This window comes from Girardinichthys multiradiatus, chromosome 7 (assembly GCF_021462225.1).
Source record: "Girardinichthys multiradiatus isolate DD_20200921_A chromosome 7, DD_fGirMul_XY1, whole genome shotgun sequence".
Classification (NCBI taxonomy): domain Eukaryota; kingdom Metazoa; phylum Chordata; class Actinopteri; order Cyprinodontiformes; family Goodeidae; genus Girardinichthys; species Girardinichthys multiradiatus.
The window spans coordinates 5,799,133-5,818,243 of NC_061800.1; the positions used below are offsets into that span (position 1 = coordinate 5,799,133).

Below are 19,111 nucleotides of genomic sequence, written 5' to 3' on the forward strand. Positions count from 1 at the left end.
TTTTGCCCTGCTCTTGGCTGGTATAATACGATTAAAACTGGAGTGATGTGATTGGGTTATAGGTCAAAGATTGGCCTTCAGATTCTTTTGGTCTCGAGGTAAAATGCAGTCTGAATTTAGACATCTCAAAGATTTCTTCTCATAAAACCTCTGTGTTAGAGATTGGGGTGGTTTTTCAGGGGCCTGTTGCATCATGATTTTTCCTGGATTTCTTGCAGGATGCAGAGAAACGCACCCCACTGCATGCTGCAGCATTCCTGAGAGATGCAGAGATCATCGAACTCCTCATCCTCTCTGGTTAGAAATCTACTCTGATCTTCGTCCTTCAGATGTCTACAATTTTTATGTCCTTCATTATATTCTGCAAGTGTCTTTGTTTCAAGTACTTTGACAACTTTATACTTTTTACTTATACATTAACCTGAAATTAAGACAATCTATAAATGGTTCTGAGGAACTATACAGAATATAAAGGCTCCAACAACCTGTCTGCATCCTGTAGTTATTGATGTGTTCTTCACCAAAGCAGTTAGTGTTTAACAGTTTAGCTTCAGGTGGACATGATCAGGGCAGGATATCACAACAATTCAAACTGTTGACTTTAATCTGCAAGTATTTTCAGAATTTCCACATTTAATGACAGGATTTTTTGAAAAAGGTTTTTCCAAACTTCCTTTTTTACTTGAAAATGATTTGCATAGTTTTAATGTTGGAAAACATTAAAAGGGAAAACTAAAACAAAACTAAATTGTTGTACTTTAGCTCATCTACTAAGTGTCTTGTTATAACTGATATAATTTCTGCAGTGTGCTCTGCCATCTGATAGCCATATTGATGCTTGAACATACACACCAGCGGCACCATGTTCACATAATGTTTCCATGTTGCAGGGTCCAGAGTCAATGCCAAAGATAACATGTGGCTTACCCCCCTGCATCGCGCCGTGGCGTCCCGCAGCGAGGTGAGCGTACACGTACAAACACTTACTGATACGTACAGTTGTGCACAAAATAACAGCAGTCCAACTAGACTAACCAGATCAATCACTGTTTTTGGTAGAAATCATATGGCATCTAATTTACCAGTGGGTGTAGTAGAGTCATAGAAAACCAACAGAACCAACATTTATTGTATTCATGCTCCTGAGAAAGTGTAATTGAATAACTGATTGAAAGGGGTTGTTTAAAATAATATAGCAGTGTGGAGTCCATTCACTGAGGTCATCCATTCTGTGAAGAACGAGGAGTCAATCAGGTGGCCCTTATATAAGGCTGATGCCGGCACATGTTGTACAGGAATTTCTCTCTGAAAACTTGACAAAAATGGCCTTCAGAAGAACAGCGTACTTTGATTAGGTTAATTGGAGAGGAGAAAAACGTATAATGATATTCTGCTTGCGTAAAATGATCTCCAGCGCTTTAAAATGGAAGCAAAACCAGAGAAAAGTGGAAGGAAACAAAAGGCTTCCTTTCGAATGGGTTGAAGAATAGCCAGAATGGTAAAGACTCAGCCAATGATCATCTCCAGGCTGATCAAAGAAGGTCTGAAGTTAACGGTGAATACTGTGACAATTAGAGGACGCCTGTGTAAGGCGAATCTATCGGCAAGAAGCCCCTGCAATGTCTCACTGTTTAAGAAAAAGACATGCTGAAGAAGATACAAAGAACACATCAACTAGTCTAAAGAGAAATGGAGAAACACTGTGTAGACTGATAAGGGCAAGATTGTTCTTTTTAGGTCCAAGGGCTTTTGTTTGTCAGACGGCCCCCAAATACTGAATTTAAGCCCTAGTACAGTTTGAGGATAGATGCTGGTTCAAGCATCATGATATGGGGATGTTTCTGTTGCTATGGTGTTGGCCTATTTATCGCATATAAGGGATCAGAGATCAGTTGTAAATAAGCAAAACGGCCCCACAACATGATGCGGCCACCCTCGTAAGTTGGGATGGTGCTCTCAGGCTTGCAAGCTTTCTTCTTTTCCTCCAAACGTAACGATGGTCAATATGGGCAAACACTCTCAAACCACAAGCGCAGTTGCAAACTGTAATTTGGCTTTTTGTTAAATGAATTTTGGAATAACTGCTTCTTCCTCTCTGAGAGGCCTTTCAGTCCGCCTTGGTACAGGACTGGTTTAACTGTGGAGAATGACAACCTCTTAGTAGCTACAGCCAGCATCATCACCAGGTCTTTAGCTTTGTTCTGTTTTTAATTTGTCATATTACACCAAAACATGTGTATCTCTGGGACACAGAACCTGTCTCTTTCCTGAAAGTATGATTGCTAGTGTATATAATCTCCTCACACTGAAGAAGATTGTAACACATTCTCTTAGAAATTTCTCTCTCGTTATTCTTCTTATTATTTATTAAATACAAAAAACATTTTTGTAATGCTTACCAACCTATGCAGGAAAAGTTTAGACTGATTTGACATGAGACAGTAAGAAGAAATGATTTAGTTTCTTTTCATACAGAGTATGTAAATATCTGGTCTGAATATCTTAGTCTAAGACTTGAAGACCAACACGTAGGATCAGATCAGGATGTCTGAAGTAAAAACAGGACAGGGATTTATCAAAGAGCAGTTGTTCATGAAAGTCACTGTCCAGCCTTGCTATAGTGTTCACCTTACAAGCAGTTCTGGCCTCGCTGCTACACAGTCAATGCCAAGCTTCATAGATTTGGGTCAAAACTACTAGTTAACAATATCCTTCCACTAACTGAATCTGTGCTGACTTAACTGCTGACGTTTAAAGGTTTTCCAAACACTCAAAGTAAATCTTAAAGTAAAAGTTGTTTTACCTTCTTATTTTAGGTTATTTATATGTACAGGTCCTTCTCAAAATATTAGCATATTGTGATAAAGTTCATTATTTTCCATAATGTCATGATGAAAATTTAACATTCATATATTTTAGATTCATTGCACACTAACTGAAATATTTCAGGTCTTTTATTGTCTTAATACGGATAATTTTGGCATACAGCTCATGAAAACCCAAAATTCCTATCTCACAAAATTAGCATATTTCATCCGACCAATACCACGGTCAGTAAACCATTTACCAGTGGTTTTGGCACTGTGAGCAGGTGCCAGGTCGTGCTGAAAAATGAAATCTTCATCTCCATAAAGCTTTTCAGCAGATGGAAGCATGAAGTGCTCCAAAATCTCCTGATAGCTAGCTGCATTGACCCTGCCCTTGATAAAACACAGTGGACCAACACCAGCAGCTGACACGGCACCCCAGACCATCACTGACTGTGGCTACTTGACACTGGACTTCTGGCATTTTGGCATTTCCTTCTCCCCAGTCTTCCTCCAGACTCTGGCACCTTGATTTCTGAATGACATGCAGAATTTGCTTTCATCCGTAAAAAGTACTTTGGACCACTGAGCAACAGTCCAGTGCTGCTTCTCTGTAGCCCAGGTCTGGGGAATGCGGCACCTGTAGCCCATTTCCTGCACACGCCTGTGCACGGTGGCTCTGGATGTTTCTACTCCAGACTCAGTCCACTGCTTCCACAGGTCCCCCAAGGTCTGGAATCAGCCCTTCTCCACAATCTTCCTCAGGGTCCGGTCACCTCTTCTCGTTGTGCAGCGTTTTCTGCCACACTTTTTCCTTCCCACAGACTTCCCACTGAGGTGCCTTGATACAGCACTCTGGGAACAGCCTATTCGTTCAGAAATTTCTTTCTGTGTCTTACCCTCTTGCTTGAGGGTGTCAATAGTGGCCTTCTGGACAGCAGTCAGGTTGGCAGTCTTACCCATGATTGGGGTTTTGAGTGATGAACCAGGCTGGGAGTTTTAAAGGCCTCAGGAATCTTTTGCAGGTGTTTAGAGTTAACTCGTTGATTCAGATGATTAGGTTCATAGCTCGTTTAGAGACCCTTTTAATGATATGCTAATTTTGTGAGACAGGAATTTTGGGTTTTCATGAGCTGTATGCCAAAATCATCCGTACTAAGACAATAAAAGACCTGAAATATTTCAGTTAGTGTGCAATGAATCTAAAATATATGAATGTTAAATTTTCATCATTACATTATGGAAAATAATGAACTTTATCACAATATGCTAATTTTTTGAGAAGGACCTGTATTTTTTACCTCATCATTGTGTGCAGTACTCCTCCTGTCTGTGGTGAGCTTATTGTGATGAACTAGCAGAATGAGCTTAATTTTAAAAAGTTTTGGACCTTTTTCTTTAGGACGCTGTGCGAGTTCTGATCCGCCACTCTGCAGATGTGAACGCCCGGGACAAGAACTGGCAGACGCCCCTACACGTCGCTGCAGCCAATAACGCACTGAGATGTGCTGAGGTCATCATCCCACTGCTGAGCAGCGTGAACGTGTCAGACCGCGGCGGGCGAACCGCGCTGCACCACGCTGCCCTCAATGGCCATACAGAGGTACCACAGGCAGAATCAGATGCTGTATGTCTTCACTGCAGCACTGGGTTCAGCCCAGTTTTCCAAAGAGACTGGCTATGATGTAACCGTCCTTTGTGCTATTCTAGTTGAATGAAACGAGGAAACAGGTGGGCGGGTGCAGCTGTATCAGTAGGGTTATTAAGTGGGCTGTGCATTCTGAAGCCCTCTTCATTTCTGACAGAATCATTCGGAAATGTGCCAGATCTAAAATTGACTCAGAGAGGCAGGAGATGTGTGGACTAAGCTGAATGGAGAACTTCTCTGTTTCAGCACAAACAAGTCCTCCACAGGTTTTATGCAACAAGTGAGCCAAGAGATGAGATGTGTTTATCATGTTGTTGCATAAAGGCCGTCCCACTCACAGATCCTACTGCCAACATTCTGGATACCCCCCATAGTTCCTACTAATTCCTCCTTCTCTGCTTGCTTTCTGTCAGATGGTGAACCTTCTGCTTGCTAAAGGAGCGAACATCAACGCCTTCGATAAGAAAGATGGCCGAGCGCTGCATTGGGCTGCTTTCATGGGTGAGACGAAATCAGCCAGGGTCACACATGTATTGCTCTCCGAGATGTATAAAAAGCCTCATTTAAATTGACCTTCATTGGAGAACCATAATATTGCTCTGAAATGTTTTTGAAAATATAAGCTTAAACATATTTGCTTTATTAAATTCCCTGGTGGCACAGTTATTGGTACCACTTTACAGGCCAGCCAACAGCTTTGCTTGGGCCTGGGACCAGTTTATTTCAGATGGGCCCCACCCACAGCATTCTGTAACTGGTAGAACTTGTAAAATATTTACTGTTTGGTTGATACTACACTCTATCTCCTCTCTTTTTCCCTTTATTCCTCTCCTATCTGCTCCATACTATATTTGTAGATTTTTGACTTTTCCTCCTTAGAACAGGTTCTAGATGATATTCTTGATTCAGAAGGTTAAAAGTGACACAGATTTAAAATTGTAAATATAATACCAAATAAATAAATAAGTAAATTCATCCATATATCTTAAAAGTACTCTTTATTACTCAATAAATATAATATGGGGAAAACTAGAGCGAGAGTAGGGCAGTATCTTCATTTTATGGACGGGTCGCTCTTTTCCAGCCGCATATAAAGATGGGGAACGCAACCTCTGCATTCAGGACTACACAGAGTCAAGCTAACCACGTTCCACAGTCACAAGAAATCGAAGCGCTTCCTCTTCTTGGTTACCTGATCTCCTGAGCAACAGGCCTCTGAACCTGCAGTTCTCTCTCCTGCTCCGCTGTCACCCACAGATCAGAGCTGCTCATCTCTGTCCTCTGCTCTGATGGAGCTGACAAACACAGCAGTTTCTGTCTTTAAGCTAATGGGCATTCTAATTAGAGCAGGCCCCTTTAGGTAAAGTTTGGGGTCTGGTGAACATTAATATCTGCTTTTGTCACATGGGCCAAAATCGTCAAGTCAAAAGTACTATCTTTGGATCATTATTGTGCTGAAAAACCCAATACCGACCCATCTTCGGTTTTCTTGCTGAGGCCACCAGATGTTTATATAATTCAGATAAAAGTTTACAATGTCATGCACTGTAACAACACTCTGATGCCGTTTAGAAGAGATAAAGGCCCACCGGTATTACAACTTCTCCACCATACTTACCGGTGGGCATGAGGTCATTTTCCACACATTCGTCTTTTATTTTACACCCACCTCACCTGGAGTGTTTGCTGCTCAAAAACACAATCTTAGTATCATTTAGACAAGGCACACAGTTCCAGTTAAAGTCATGTTTGTGTTGGTAACTTTAGGACATAAGAGTTGACTGGCATGTATGTAGCATCTAATGGTTGTCATGAAAACGGCGTGACAAGATGCCACTCTTTTCTCTAACAGTGAGCCTTGAAGATGAACCCTTAGCCTCCGGCTTGCTGTGTCTAGTAGCAAGATAAATATGGGTCCTCATTCATCCTCTGATGCCACCGTTGAGGTTGTTTTAAAACAACTGGCATCTTTTCCTGTTTTTCTCATTTTGAAGAACGAATAAGGCCCCGTCCCCAATGAGACAAGCTCAGGTGTATCTACAAAAAAACTGTCACAGCGCCACCTGGCCTTACATACGTTCTACAGTGTTTTCAGGGGTGCTGCGTGGACTCGTGTGGACGCATAGTTTTTCTGAATCGTTTTTGACACAACACCGTTTTTGTCCCTGTGTGGAAAGGGCCTTAGAGAAACGGACTTCTGTATGGCTTCGTATTTAGTTAAACAGGTAATCAGGACGTTGTGGATTAATTGGAAATTCCTTGAAACTCTTATCAACTTAAAAACGTGAAGTTTAGCTTCAGCTACACTAACTTTCATAGGATTGTTCGGGGTGCCAATAACTCAACCACTGTGGATTTTCTTAAAAGAATGATTTACTAACATGAGAACATGAGATTTTTGTTCCCAATTAATAAATGTTATTAAAACTAAAACTAGAGTTCTCATTTTTTAGGAGATTATACTACAGTAAAAGACTAATTTAATTTAAGTGCTTTTATACATTTGTCAGGGGTGCCAGTAAATGTGGATGGTACTGCACTTAGATGTTCCCAAAATACACCGGACTCACTTATATCTGAAGCTGGTTACTATGTGCTTTAATATTTAATCTGGCAGTGTAAAGCTAGTCTAGAGCAGGCTGTTTGTATATATTAGGTGACCTTAACATACTGTATCGGATGCTGTTTTCCCTGGTTTGAGTTCTTTTTGTTTTGCGTATTCAGCTTTCGAACTAAGTTTCATGAAAGTTTCTCTGCCATTTTTTTCTGATAATCAGAAAAACGGCCACAATCATGTGCTTCCATTTTAGATCTGAGCGTGGCAGGCTGTGGCTGCAAACTGCAGCAAATGTTGAACTTAAACACATTTGTGGAAAGAAAAACCGGTGTTTTTGACCCCACTTGTAGATATTTTCACAGTCAGTTGTAGAAGGTAGAGGGCAAACGCTCAGCTAAAAGGAACTTTAATGTTAAAACATGGAGAAAGTTCCAGGGTCTGACTGTTTTAAACTAGGTGTATGCGCAAGCATTTCTGTTCTCTCTTGGTTTATATGCTGCTGCCCCCTGCAGGTCATTTGGACGTAGTGCGTCAGCTTGTGAGTCAAGGTGCAGAGATCAGTTGTAAGGACAAACGGGGATACACACCTCTCCACACTGCAGCTTCCAGTGGACAGCTGGCTGTGGTCAAACACCTGCTCAACCTGGCTGTAGAGGTAAGGATAGATCCTCAGTCACATGAGCCAAGAGTCTGACTGGTTTAACAGCTGCTTCTCACAGATGTTATGCATGTTTCTCAATCTGTGTTTCACTTCATATGCACAAGATTTTACCCACTGACAATAAACAGAAAAAACAGAAAACCTCATTTAAACCCATAGCTTTAGATTCTTACAGCTTATCTATCACTTGTGTCCAACTTTTTCATGTACTTCCAGTTATAAATGTCTACAGTGGTTGTTGAATTGATACTCGTTTCCTGTTTGGTAACCATTGACCAAGGGACCAAAATCTGAAAGGCTTCATCCTTTAATAGTAAACGAAAAGAAACGCATACAAACAGACTGAGCACAGTTACAACCGCTACTTTCAATCGATTTTATTGGAATTTAATGTGATTCACCAACACAAAGTAGTGCATAATTGTGAAGTAATCTGAAAAACATGGCCTCTTTAAGTCGGCACTTTGTAGAAACAGATTTTGGTGCAGTTCTAACTGCGAGTCTTTTTGGTGTTTGTCTCTACCAGCTCTGCACATCTAGAGACGGAAAATTTACCCATTCTTCTTTACAAAACAGCTCACGCTCAGTCCAACTGGATTAATTGGATTTAGGTCTGGATTTTGACCCATAAATATGCTTTGATCTAAATCATTCCCCCCAGTCCCATGTTTGCAGCCTCTAACAGGTTTACTTCCAGGAAAACCCTATACGTAACTCCATCCATCTTACTCAGTTCTGTTCAGCTTTTCTGTCCCGGCAGAGGAAATGCTTCCCCGCAGCATGATGCTGTCACACCATGTTTTCCTGTGGGGATGGTGTTTTCAGGGTGATGTGCTGTGTACCCATAGTCAAGTCAAGTTTGTTCATATAGCGCTTTTCAGCAACAAGGCACTCAAAGCGCTGTCCATGAGGAAAAACATTACAATGATACAGAAAATCAAACACTTCAAATGACATTAATAATTCTTGGGAATTTACTGGTAAGAGTATATCATGTTACACATAGCCAAGAAAGTTAAATGTTGGTCTAATCCAACCAGAGCACCTTCTTCCACATGTTTGCTGTGTCTCCTGCATGTAGGACTCCTGGCCCCGTTAAACAGGACTGTTTACTTCAACAATGACTTTTTTAAGGACAAACTCACAAAGCGTTGTCATTCCAAGATATCAATATATAATGTATACATTAAATTAAACAAAATAATCATAAAGAATAATAATGTACTTGTTATGTAATTAGAATAAATGTCAATATGTTGTTTTATTAAATAATGTTACACGCATGCCTAAAAAGAACAGATTCAGATTACAGCACAGTGAGACTTCAAACATGTTTTGTAACATTACATAAAGGAGCGATTTTAACCAGTTGGGAAAACCTGTTCCATAATTTAACACTCCTTTTATGAATTTTTGTGAAGTTGTCCTCCACATGTAAGACATGAAGGAGGATGAAGATCCAGAGGGCGAAGAAAAAGAAGGAATATAAGGATGTGTTGTAAAATAAAAATGGAAATGCCCAGAATATTTCCTGTATTGTAATGTATCTTGACAAGGGAAATGGATATCTGTAATGTATTAGCAAACATTGCAAGAAGGGTCTTGGGTGGTTTTGCTACTTTGCCGTAAAGGGAGGACAAAACCGTGGTTCTGTCTTCAGATGTTCCCACCTGAGCTGTGGATGTCTGCCGCTCCTCCAAAGTTACCTTGGGTCTCTTGGCTGTTTCTCTGATCTACACTCCTTGCCTGGCCTGTCAGTTTAGGTGGACGTCTATGTCTTGGTAGATCTCTGTTTACTAAACAAGTCACTGTTGTAAGATTGGTGGTACTGGTTATTATTTTGGGGTGTCAGAGTAAAGGGGCTTAATGCATGCCACACGTTTCAGATTTATATTTGTAAAGCAAATCATAAATCAGTTTTCCTTTCACTTCACAATTATGCACTACTTTGTGTTGGTCTGTCACATAAAATACACTGACGTTGTGGTTGCAACATGACATAATGTGAAAACATTTAAGACGTTTAAATATAGTTGCTGGGTTCTGTTTTGACCCGCATACCTTCCATTATGGTCACATGTTTCCTCCTGTGTGGCGACAGATAGATGAGGCCAATGCGTTTGGGAACACGGCGCTCCACATCGCCTGCTTTAACGGCCAGGACGCCGTTGTCAGTGAACTGATCGATTATGGTGCCAACGTCAGCCAACCCAACAACAAAGGTTTTACCCCTCTGCACTTCGCTGCTGCCTCCACGCATGGAGCACTTTGTCTGGAGTTCCTGGTCAACAACGGGGCTGATGTCAATGTGCAGGTAAACCTGTTTATTAAGGGTGCATGATAGTCAAAACTTACCTTGTTATTGAATGGAGTCAGTTTTTGTTCAGTCTGGTTGTGGAAAAGAAGGGAGCCAGAAGTATATGAGGCAGGAGTTGAAAATGATGCAGGAATAAACAGAACAGTAGATAACAGGGGTGAAATCATGTATAATAGATTTATTTCAGACTGCCCTGTTTGTCATGGAAATTGTTATTTTTGCCATGTCAATGTGATTTTCTATTTTGAAGCAAATATAAAGGACTGAGAGCACTGAAAAGTCGAGTTTGGAAGTTTTACATGAAAAGTGAGTTCAAGCTGAATCCTTTTTTTTCCTTTTTCCATCAGAGTCGAGACGGAAAAAGTCCACTTCACATGACAGCAGTTCATGGACGTTTTACTCGCTCCCAGACCCTCATCCAAAACGGTTAGCCTTCGTTATGCTCATCATTCCCTCTGGGTTTCCTAAAGCTGCACGTTAGTCTTCATGCATTCACATTTGGTTTCAGGTGGAGAGATCGACAGCGTGGACAAGGATGGGAACACCCCACTTCATGTGGCTGCCCGCTACGGTCATGAACTCCTTATCAACACGCTCATCACAAGTGGAGCCGACTGCACAAGGTATGATTCTCTCTTGTCCAGAACTTATTATCACAAAGACCACAAAGGGATTTAATCGTAAAAAATACTGTTCCTTATCTGTCTGTCTCTAAAGACGAGGAGTCCATGGGATGTTTCCTCTCCACCTGGCAGCCTTGAATGCTCACTCTGACTGCTGCAGGAAGCTGCTGTCCTCCGGTAATTCATTGTCAAATCGTGACAAGACTTCTCTTTTGTATAATTTATATTAGGGAGGCCAGAGGAAATGATGGAATTAAAACCATACAGAGTTCCCAGTCAAAAACAGATGATATAAATGACTGAGAGGTATGAATTAGCCCAGGTTTACAGATGAAGTCAGGCAGAGTCTGCATGTTTTATGATGTTTGCAGACAACATTGTGATCTGTAGGTTGCAGGTGGAAGAGAACCTAAACATAAATAAATGTTTAATATTTATCTACAAGATATGTGTGTGAATGAGATGGAGACTGGTGGAACAGTAAGAAATAAAGACCACAGAGAAGGTTCATCAGTGTAGTGAAGGAGATTGTACAGAGGGTTTGGTGTGATGAAGGAGAATGTAAAGGCAACAACAGAAGCAATCCTCATTGATGATCAATCTAATAGTTGTGAAAGTGGTTTTTAAATCGGTCCAAACACTTTTAAATTCATAAAACTTTAGTTAAATCATATTTCTTAACAATATTTAGTTATCTGACTGATTGCCCTTGCCAGAGTATTGGATTTCTAACAACAGACTGCTGGAGTTGGGCACCAACTCCCCCACCCACACTGCAAGTGTTATGTTGATGGATGGATAGATAGATAGATGGATGGACGTGCAGTTTTTCAGAAAGGTTTTAGCACTGTTGCTTTGGTTAAAAAAATCCTGCACAGCCACATTTATTCAGCTGTGGCTAAATTCAGGCAACAATGTCCCACTGTGGACGATGCCTCACTGAGACTGATTCCAAGAGCCTCCTATAACCCACCTCCACTTAATTGGGCAGCCTTGAATAAATTCCCACCTAAAATCTTTGTTTGCTCATTTAATATTTTGATCACCAACTCTTTTCCATATGCTTAGTTTTATTCTTACTGGGGGTTTAAGGAACAGCAAAGAGTGCCATGTTATAGAGAAATCGGAAGGGACGAAAAGACACCAAACCTTTCTGGCTCTAGATCCACACACTGATGATTTCAGGGCTGTGGTACTTGTGTCTAGAGGCGTGGAGCACAAACAGCAATGGTTCATCATGTGGTTCAGATAGATTGCTGAAGCGAACACAAGAAGCTTTTTATAGTTTTGAGCATTGCTGGTGCTGGTTGGTAGCGTTGCATTTGTTACGCTCAGTTAAATGTGTTAGTGTCAGTGCTTGTAGGAAATGTGACTTGTGGCAAATTGAAACAGGGCTGCTTTTTACTTTCAATCCACACTGGCTAAGTTCTTACTGCCTCTCCATAATGGTCCGATTTGTGGAGGGCATGACGAATAGTTATCCTGTGCACAGGTTCTCCAATCTGAGCTGCGGATTTCTGCAGCTCTTCCAAAGTTACTGTGACCTCAGTGTGCTGATTAGGTGACCTTTTGAAGGCAGCTGATTGCACTGGATTTTATTTACTTGCATCATAGAAAGCAGCCGTGCTTGCTCCCCCCAGGTGGAGGAGAGCAACAGATGGTTCCTAACCTAAAACTGTCCAGAACTTGTTGTAGAATGACTGGAATGTTGAAGTTAAAGCAGAATAGAAGTTCTCAGAAAGTAATTTTGCCTGTGTTCGTCCAAAATATAACATAATATTTTCTTGTCCGTACGCCTCCCCTCCACCAGAGTCCCAACTTTCTAATCTTAATTATCCAAATGTGATGAATATAGTTCTGAGGGCAGCATTTGCGCTGTGGACAAGTTGCTTGTTTCTCTCAGTCTAAATGTATGTGTGACCTAACGGCAACATGTCTGGTTCTCTGTGTTTGTTACATGCAGCTTCTATCTGTCCATGTGTTTTCCTGCACCTGTATGATCACCTGGGCCTTGCTTTCCCCACCTGTCACACTAACACCCGTCTTTCTCTCCACACCCTCCTGCTTCTCTTCTCCTCTCTGTGATGGCTGCTGCTGTGTGTCTTGTCTGGCCTCCGTTCATCTCCCTGTGCTGCCCTCGTCAGGTCGGAGGTTTAGCATAATGTGTAACGACTCGGTCCTGTCCGCAGGCTTCCAGATAGACACCCCAGACAGCCTCGGGAGAACATGCCTACATGCAGCTGCTGCTGGAGGGTGAGTGCTGCTGTTTACAGACGTAGCTAGTGTTAACATGATGTTTAGTGTAGAGTCTCTGTTTGTCCAAACCTGTATGTCCCAGCTGGTCTGCTTCCAGAGCACCGATTATTGTTCAAAACTAACATCTGGATAACGAAGAATGACTGGATCATATAAAGTAGATAGTGAACAATCTTATATATGAAATACAGATGAAAACAAACCATAAGATTAACAGGAGAAAAATGTAATAAAGCACAAAATAATAAAGATTCTGCAGTCCAGTTTTTGCTGGTTCTAGTCCGATCCCATTGTTTCAGTTTGCTTTTATTAAACTTTTAGTTTGTTTTTGATCATGGTGATGTAAAGGCCAATCTGAAACTACACGGGAGCTGTGAACAATACTGCTCCAGTTTTACACCTATCCTCAGCTATATTTATACACAAGTTGGATAATTACATAATAAGCTCCAGAATGATGTTTTCACACTTATATTCACAGTCTTGTCATCTGGAGAGCTGCTGTAGCTGAACTACAGTCTGTAGAGGGACCCCAGAACTTAACGGTCTTTTAATAAAGTTGCTTCTGTTGACTTGAGGGTTTTTTAGAGAGTAAAACATTGATTAAATGGTTTGAAAAGCAACTTGACTGAGCAACCCTGTGATGTTTCTTTTGGGCTAACAGTCATTAATTACTCATGAGCAGAGGCGACGTCACACTGTGTGCGCATGTGAAAGATTGAGACCTGTAAAGCAAAGCTGCTGAATAAAAATGTTGGAATGAAGTCAAGAATATATGGCGATATTTCTTTTTATTTTCTATCATTTTCAGTATTGCTGATAACAGCAACCTCTTTGTGCTTTGTAAATGTTCCTACCTTGTGTCAAAGTCTTCCAACAGGCTGTGAACATTTCCTAATCCTACAGTAAATGCACCATGGCGGGTAGAGGTCAGACATTGAAAACGGTCAAATAAAAGCACTTGCTTTTGTCCGGTTTGCCTTCCTGTTGCTGTCGAAGCTCTTTGTCGCTTCTCTGTGAAGCAAACAGTTTTTATTACTGGACCAATACGAAGCATTTTCTTTCTGTCAGCACTACGACATTTACATGGAAGAGCATGCTGGTCGAGCAGAGGCTGTCCACTAGGAACAGGCTTAGCAGCAGGCTCTGTCCACAAGCAATCAGACATAAACATCTGTTGACATGAACCGCTGGTTTGTTTTGATTAAACTTCTAGAGTAAAACCTGTCAAGGCCTACATGACCTGCAACAACACAGGACCTTGATATCTGGATCAAATCATGGCGTCCGTCAGGTTCGACACCAGTATTGGGTCCAATTGCTCCCATCTCTACTAATAAACTTCCCTCCGTTAAACATGAACAAATTTACACAAATACAGCAGCTAAAAGCGTTTTATTTTGTACTAGTCTGGTCTAAACTATGTAAGTATGAAATGTTATTCATTATATTGAGGCAGATTATTTTAAGGTAGTGGGAAAGAAAAAGATATGCTTGAGAATTAATATCATTTTCAGGCTAATGTAGCAGGTAAAACTGTGCTGATCTTGTGTCAGGCCTCTTATCAAATACCATGGGCTAATCTAGCAACCATCATCTCATTTACCCCCATGTAGAAGCTGGTCTCATCTTGTTTAAATAAGCACAACATTTACATGACAGCCAGCTTCTTTAAAGGTCATAGCAGGAGGGTGCCAGTGCCTGTCTGCTGGACAGCTTTCAGGTCAGCACATAGCATAGCACGTAACATTTTTATAATTATTTGTCTTATGTAATAATCAAATGTACTAATAATCAAATTTTTAGTTTTCTTTAAACCACAGTCATCAAACCTGAAATATATCTGGTTGTGATGCATCTGGACGTCATTCATGTTTTACCCTTTGGATCAAATTCCTGATCTAAATAAACCTTTTGATGCTATTCTAATTTATTGACCTGGGCCTGTATTATATATGTATTTGTAACCAGAGCAGTGACTGTCCTTCTGTTTAAACTGAAGCCCCAACCTTATCACTAATAACAGTCACACATAATACTCTAGCATTTCCATTAACTACTTTTATTAATACTCTTTTTTTTTTTCTGTCAACAAGAAAGATGAACCTGAATAGAACATAAAAAAATTAACATTTCTCATACATTTACATCCATTCCATTAAGGTCTTTATATAGTGTCCATTTCTACCAGTTCTGTGTGAAGGTATCCATTTTGATTCACAGTACACATGTCAGTTTCTGCTCCCTTTTCAGTCAGTTCTGTCTACACAGCCTCCATCATTATTTTAAAGATACATATGTCCTCCTTTTTAATTATACCTCCATTAACCACTTTTATTTGTGTCTACAGTAATGTGGACTGTGTCAAACTGCTTCTGAGCAGTGGGGGAGAACACAACCGGAGAGACAAATGGGGCAGGTAGGAAACATTTACAGTGGGAACAGGTCTTCTCATCTGAACTATTTAATAAAAGGACACCCAGCGTATCACAGAGCCCTGGTTGTTTCTGTTTCAATCCTTTTGTCTCAAAATAACGCAGCAGAAGGGGTTTTGTGTCGTTTATTTTTGTTCAGAATGTTTCTACTGGAGTCCTTTTAATCTGTTGCTCTGATTCTGTGACTATGTGTCCCTCAGGACTCCCCTTCATTATGCAGCTGCCAGCCGTCACTTCCAGTGTCTGGAGACCCTGGTAGCCTGTGGAATCGATATCAATGCAACTGATCAGTGGGGGCGCTCCGCCCTGCACTATGCTGCTGCCTCAGACCTGGATAGGAGGTGAGCTAGATGTGTTCTGATACCAAGAAATCAAAAGACAAATAATAATAAACAGGTTTTGCAGCAGAACAGAGAATTAAAGCAAATGGCTTTAAATTGTTTTTGAACTCTGAACCCTGTGATGAAAACAAGCCCAGGAATCTTTTTTGTGAAGCACAAAAGCTTTTTTAGCAACCTGAAAGGGCATGAAGCCCCTGTCTTTACAGCTCTGTCAGCAGGTGGGGTGAGGTTTTCAAACTATTGTCCAGCCCACCTCTTCTGCCCGGTGGTACACATTTAAAACTAGTGGGGAAAGCTTTGAGCAGCAAACTGAAATGTTGACATCTTTTGAGTGAAAAACCTTTTTTAAAACACTGAAGTAAGGGAAGCGTTAGAAATTCATGCGGTTTAGGAGTGCTGCGCTGGACGTAGTGGTAAAGCACGACCCTCAGACACGGCTGTCCCGACCCCAGAGACCTACGCTGCATGTCTTCCCCCTCTCTCCATGCCACTTCCTGTCCATCTACTTTGGAAAAACCACAAAAATAAAGGCCACCAGTACTGTAAACAAAAGATAGAAAAGCTTGCAGTTGTTGGTGAATGATGGATTCTGATATGATTTGCAATCAATTAGCAAATACTAGTCTATAGTTTAAATGTCGGTCTGCTTTGGGCTTAATGCTGTCATAGACCGCAGATAGTAAGCAGCATATAATTTATATAACTATTCAATGTTTATTGCAGGTCAAGAAGTTCCTTGCAATGCTAATACTGCACACAGTAATATTTCAATCACTATAAATGTGCGATATACAAGTTTCAAATATTCAAGGATTCAGACTTCCACTTTCAATACAATGAACAGGAGCTTCAGTTGGAATTACGGTCCACTGTTCTACAACCATGAACATTAACCTCTGATTCTTAGACAGCAATTACACTCTAAAACAAAACTAAATGTCTCTAAATTGTAGATCTGCTCCTCCTTTCTGCTGTTGCTCTGCAAAGCCAGTCTAGGTGCTGTCTGTTCCCATGGTAACCTGATGTAAAGCTAACATAAGTAGGCAAAGCACTTGTGTTTACATTTCGAACATGCTGGCAATATGAAAGGTGCATGTTGTAAAATAAGTTTATGTTAACACCCCATGTTTCACCCTTCCACGCAGGCGTCGTGTTGCTCTGGAGCCAGAGAGTGAAGGAGTCCAGGCAGAGAGAGAGAAGGAGGCAGCCCTGTGAGTCCAGAGAGGGAAACATTTGGACATGTTAGAGGTGTGAGTTGCTCTGTTCGCTGAGTCTTTGTGTTTGTGTTGCAGATGTTTGGAGTTCCTGCTTCAGAGCGGAGCGACGGCCTCACTGAAAGACAAACAGGGCTACAGTCCTGTCCATTACGCTGCCGCCTTCGGACACAGGCACTGTCTGGAACTGGTCAGTTCCCACACACACACAGTTTCTTGGCCCAGTGAGCCAAGGTTAGATTGATGCTGGTTAAAGCAGCAACTTATTGTTGTGAATGTTCCCCTATGTCTCTTATCTGTGCATGCCTGTCTGTAGCACTGCTGTGTGAAGATGTGCGTAGGCTGAAGGACGCGAAGATCGAGATTTTGGTGTAAATAATGGATGTAACCATAGACTGATTTTAGGATCCATTTTCAACTTTCTGTGTCTGAGATAGTCTACAGAAAGCCAGCTGCAGCTGCGATCGCCGCATAAAACTGCAGAGGAGCTCAGAAATTAAAGCTCTAGAAATGCACCAATTATAATTTTTAGGCCACTTCTGATTTCCAGGTTTTATAAAGCTCTGATGGGTCAATAATTCCAGTAAATCATCTAGAACTATAATATAACCTATTCATATTTATTTTCTTGTTAAATTGAAACATTGTCTGTCAATGAAATGTTTACAGTAAAACAAAATGTCCAAAACCGCACTGGGTTCCTGGGCTTCCTCTCTCTGTTACAGATAATATTTACCGGGATATTAAACATACTATAGCAATAAATACTTTACCAATAATAAAACCTAGCTGACCATATATCCTCCTCATAATCCAAATTGCAGCTTCTAAACTTCTTAACCTTTTTTCCTCTGTGAAAAGATAAAAGGTTAAAATAATTTCAGATGTGACATTTTTAAAGTGTCTTTTATTAGGATTTAGCCAGATTAGCATTGCTAACTCAGAAGCCTCTGTATTTTTGTTAGATGGTAAATATAGCCCATCTGGATTTGGAAATTTTCAAAGCGAATGAATATATCGCCTCTGTAGAATACTTCATTTAAATTTTTGGCTGATCAACCTAAACCTCTGCTGGATCCAATCAACAGCCAATCGATCAGTTCATCCCCAAAAAGCCCTCAGCATAAACAGCCTTGTTGAACCAGAGTCCTAAACCTTAATAATAACTTTGATGCCTATCTAAGATCTACCAGCAGGGGTTCATGTTAGTCTTGTTGTGACCTGTAGCTGCTGAACAGAGATGATGGTCATCAAGAAGATCCTGAATCTCCTCACTCCAGGAGTCCACTGCACCTTGCTGTAAGTCTCAAACACCTCTTCTCATCTCCTACTGGAATATATTGGAATACTGATGGAATACATATAGTCGCATGCATTGTAAGCAAAGCCATTTCACAAAGTCATTTCAATTGCTTATAAACAAATGATTGGTAATAATTTGATTTAATATATCAGCCCTTCTGGTTTTCTTTGCCTTATTTATATTAACAATAATATTGATTAAATACTTCTAATCAAAGACCTTTTATTTGACTTTGTAAAGGTTGTTACAAGTTTTTTTTGTTAATTAATCGGTGCTTTGTTAAAGACTTAAGTTCAGCTTTTAAATCAGGGCTTGTTTTTCATCAGGCATACCATGGCCATGCCCAGGCTCTGGAGGTGCTGCTGCAGGGGGAGAGAGAGGTGGATCAGTCTGATGAGGCAGGAAGGACCCCTCTGGCCCTGGCCGCGCTGCAGGGACACACCGACTGCGTTCACACGCTCCTCAGCCAGGGGGCATCGCCACACTCCAGTGATCAGCAGTACGGTCGTTTACCTGTGCACCTGGCAGGTAGGTTAATAGTCATGGATAGTTTTATGGTTAACCTGTTGAGAGCGATGTGATTCAGGCGACCATTTTGGACCAAATCGCCTCACTTACTCAGAGGGAAGGTGAGTGAAGTGCTACAGCCATTTTTATGTTATGGTTTCGATTCCTTTTTCTGTTTTCTGCAGTTTTGGTAGAAATAATCAGACAAATTTCATATGATAATTGGTCAGTTGGACAACTATTAATGCCTGCTTCTCTCTCTCTGTTGGTCTGGTCAGTGATGAACGGTCATACAACGTGTGTGCGCCTCCTGCTGGATGAATCTGATGGTGCGGAGCTCATTGATGCTGCTGACACTCAGGGACAGTGAGTTGTGCTCTTCCCTATAGCTTTTCCGCGTTATCTTTGTGTTATTGCTTAAGAATGTGTCACCCTTCATTTC

The 19,111-nt window shown here is 41.0% G+C and overlaps 1 protein-coding gene across 4 annotated transcripts in view; it reads left to right on the plus strand.

Annotated features, from left to right (window-relative positions):
- The window catches only part of ankrd44 (ankyrin repeat domain 44), a 51,000-nt gene that overhangs the window by 19,764 nt on the left and 12,125 nt on the right, over nucleotides 1–19,111 (plus strand). For 3 of the 4 annotated variants that reach the window (XM_047370465.1, XM_047370462.1, XM_047370466.1), the window contains exons 3-19: nucleotides 219–297; nucleotides 891–961; nucleotides 4,210–4,410; nucleotides 4,869–4,956; nucleotides 7,525–7,667; nucleotides 9,775–9,987; nucleotides 10,338–10,416; nucleotides 10,499–10,613; nucleotides 10,708–10,790; nucleotides 12,758–12,866; nucleotides 15,220–15,288; nucleotides 15,505–15,645; nucleotides 16,791–16,856; nucleotides 16,938–17,049; nucleotides 18,087–18,158; nucleotides 18,489–18,690; nucleotides 18,948–19,035. In XM_047370465.1, coding sequence (XP_047226421.1) covers nucleotides 219–297; nucleotides 891–961; nucleotides 4,210–4,410; nucleotides 4,869–4,956; nucleotides 7,525–7,667; nucleotides 9,775–9,987; nucleotides 10,338–10,416; nucleotides 10,499–10,613; nucleotides 10,708–10,790; nucleotides 12,758–12,866; nucleotides 15,220–15,288; nucleotides 15,505–15,645; nucleotides 16,791–16,856; nucleotides 16,938–17,049; nucleotides 18,087–18,158; nucleotides 18,489–18,690; nucleotides 18,948–19,035 — 1,931 coding nt within the window. The remainder of the gene's footprint in view (nucleotides 1–218; nucleotides 298–890; nucleotides 962–4,209; nucleotides 4,411–4,868; nucleotides 4,957–7,524; nucleotides 7,668–9,774; nucleotides 9,988–10,337; nucleotides 10,417–10,498; nucleotides 10,614–10,707; nucleotides 10,791–12,757; nucleotides 12,867–15,219; nucleotides 15,289–15,504; nucleotides 15,646–16,790; nucleotides 16,857–16,937; nucleotides 17,050–18,086; nucleotides 18,159–18,488; nucleotides 18,691–18,947; nucleotides 19,036–19,111) is intronic. The other variant, XM_047370463.1, reaches the window with a different exon arrangement.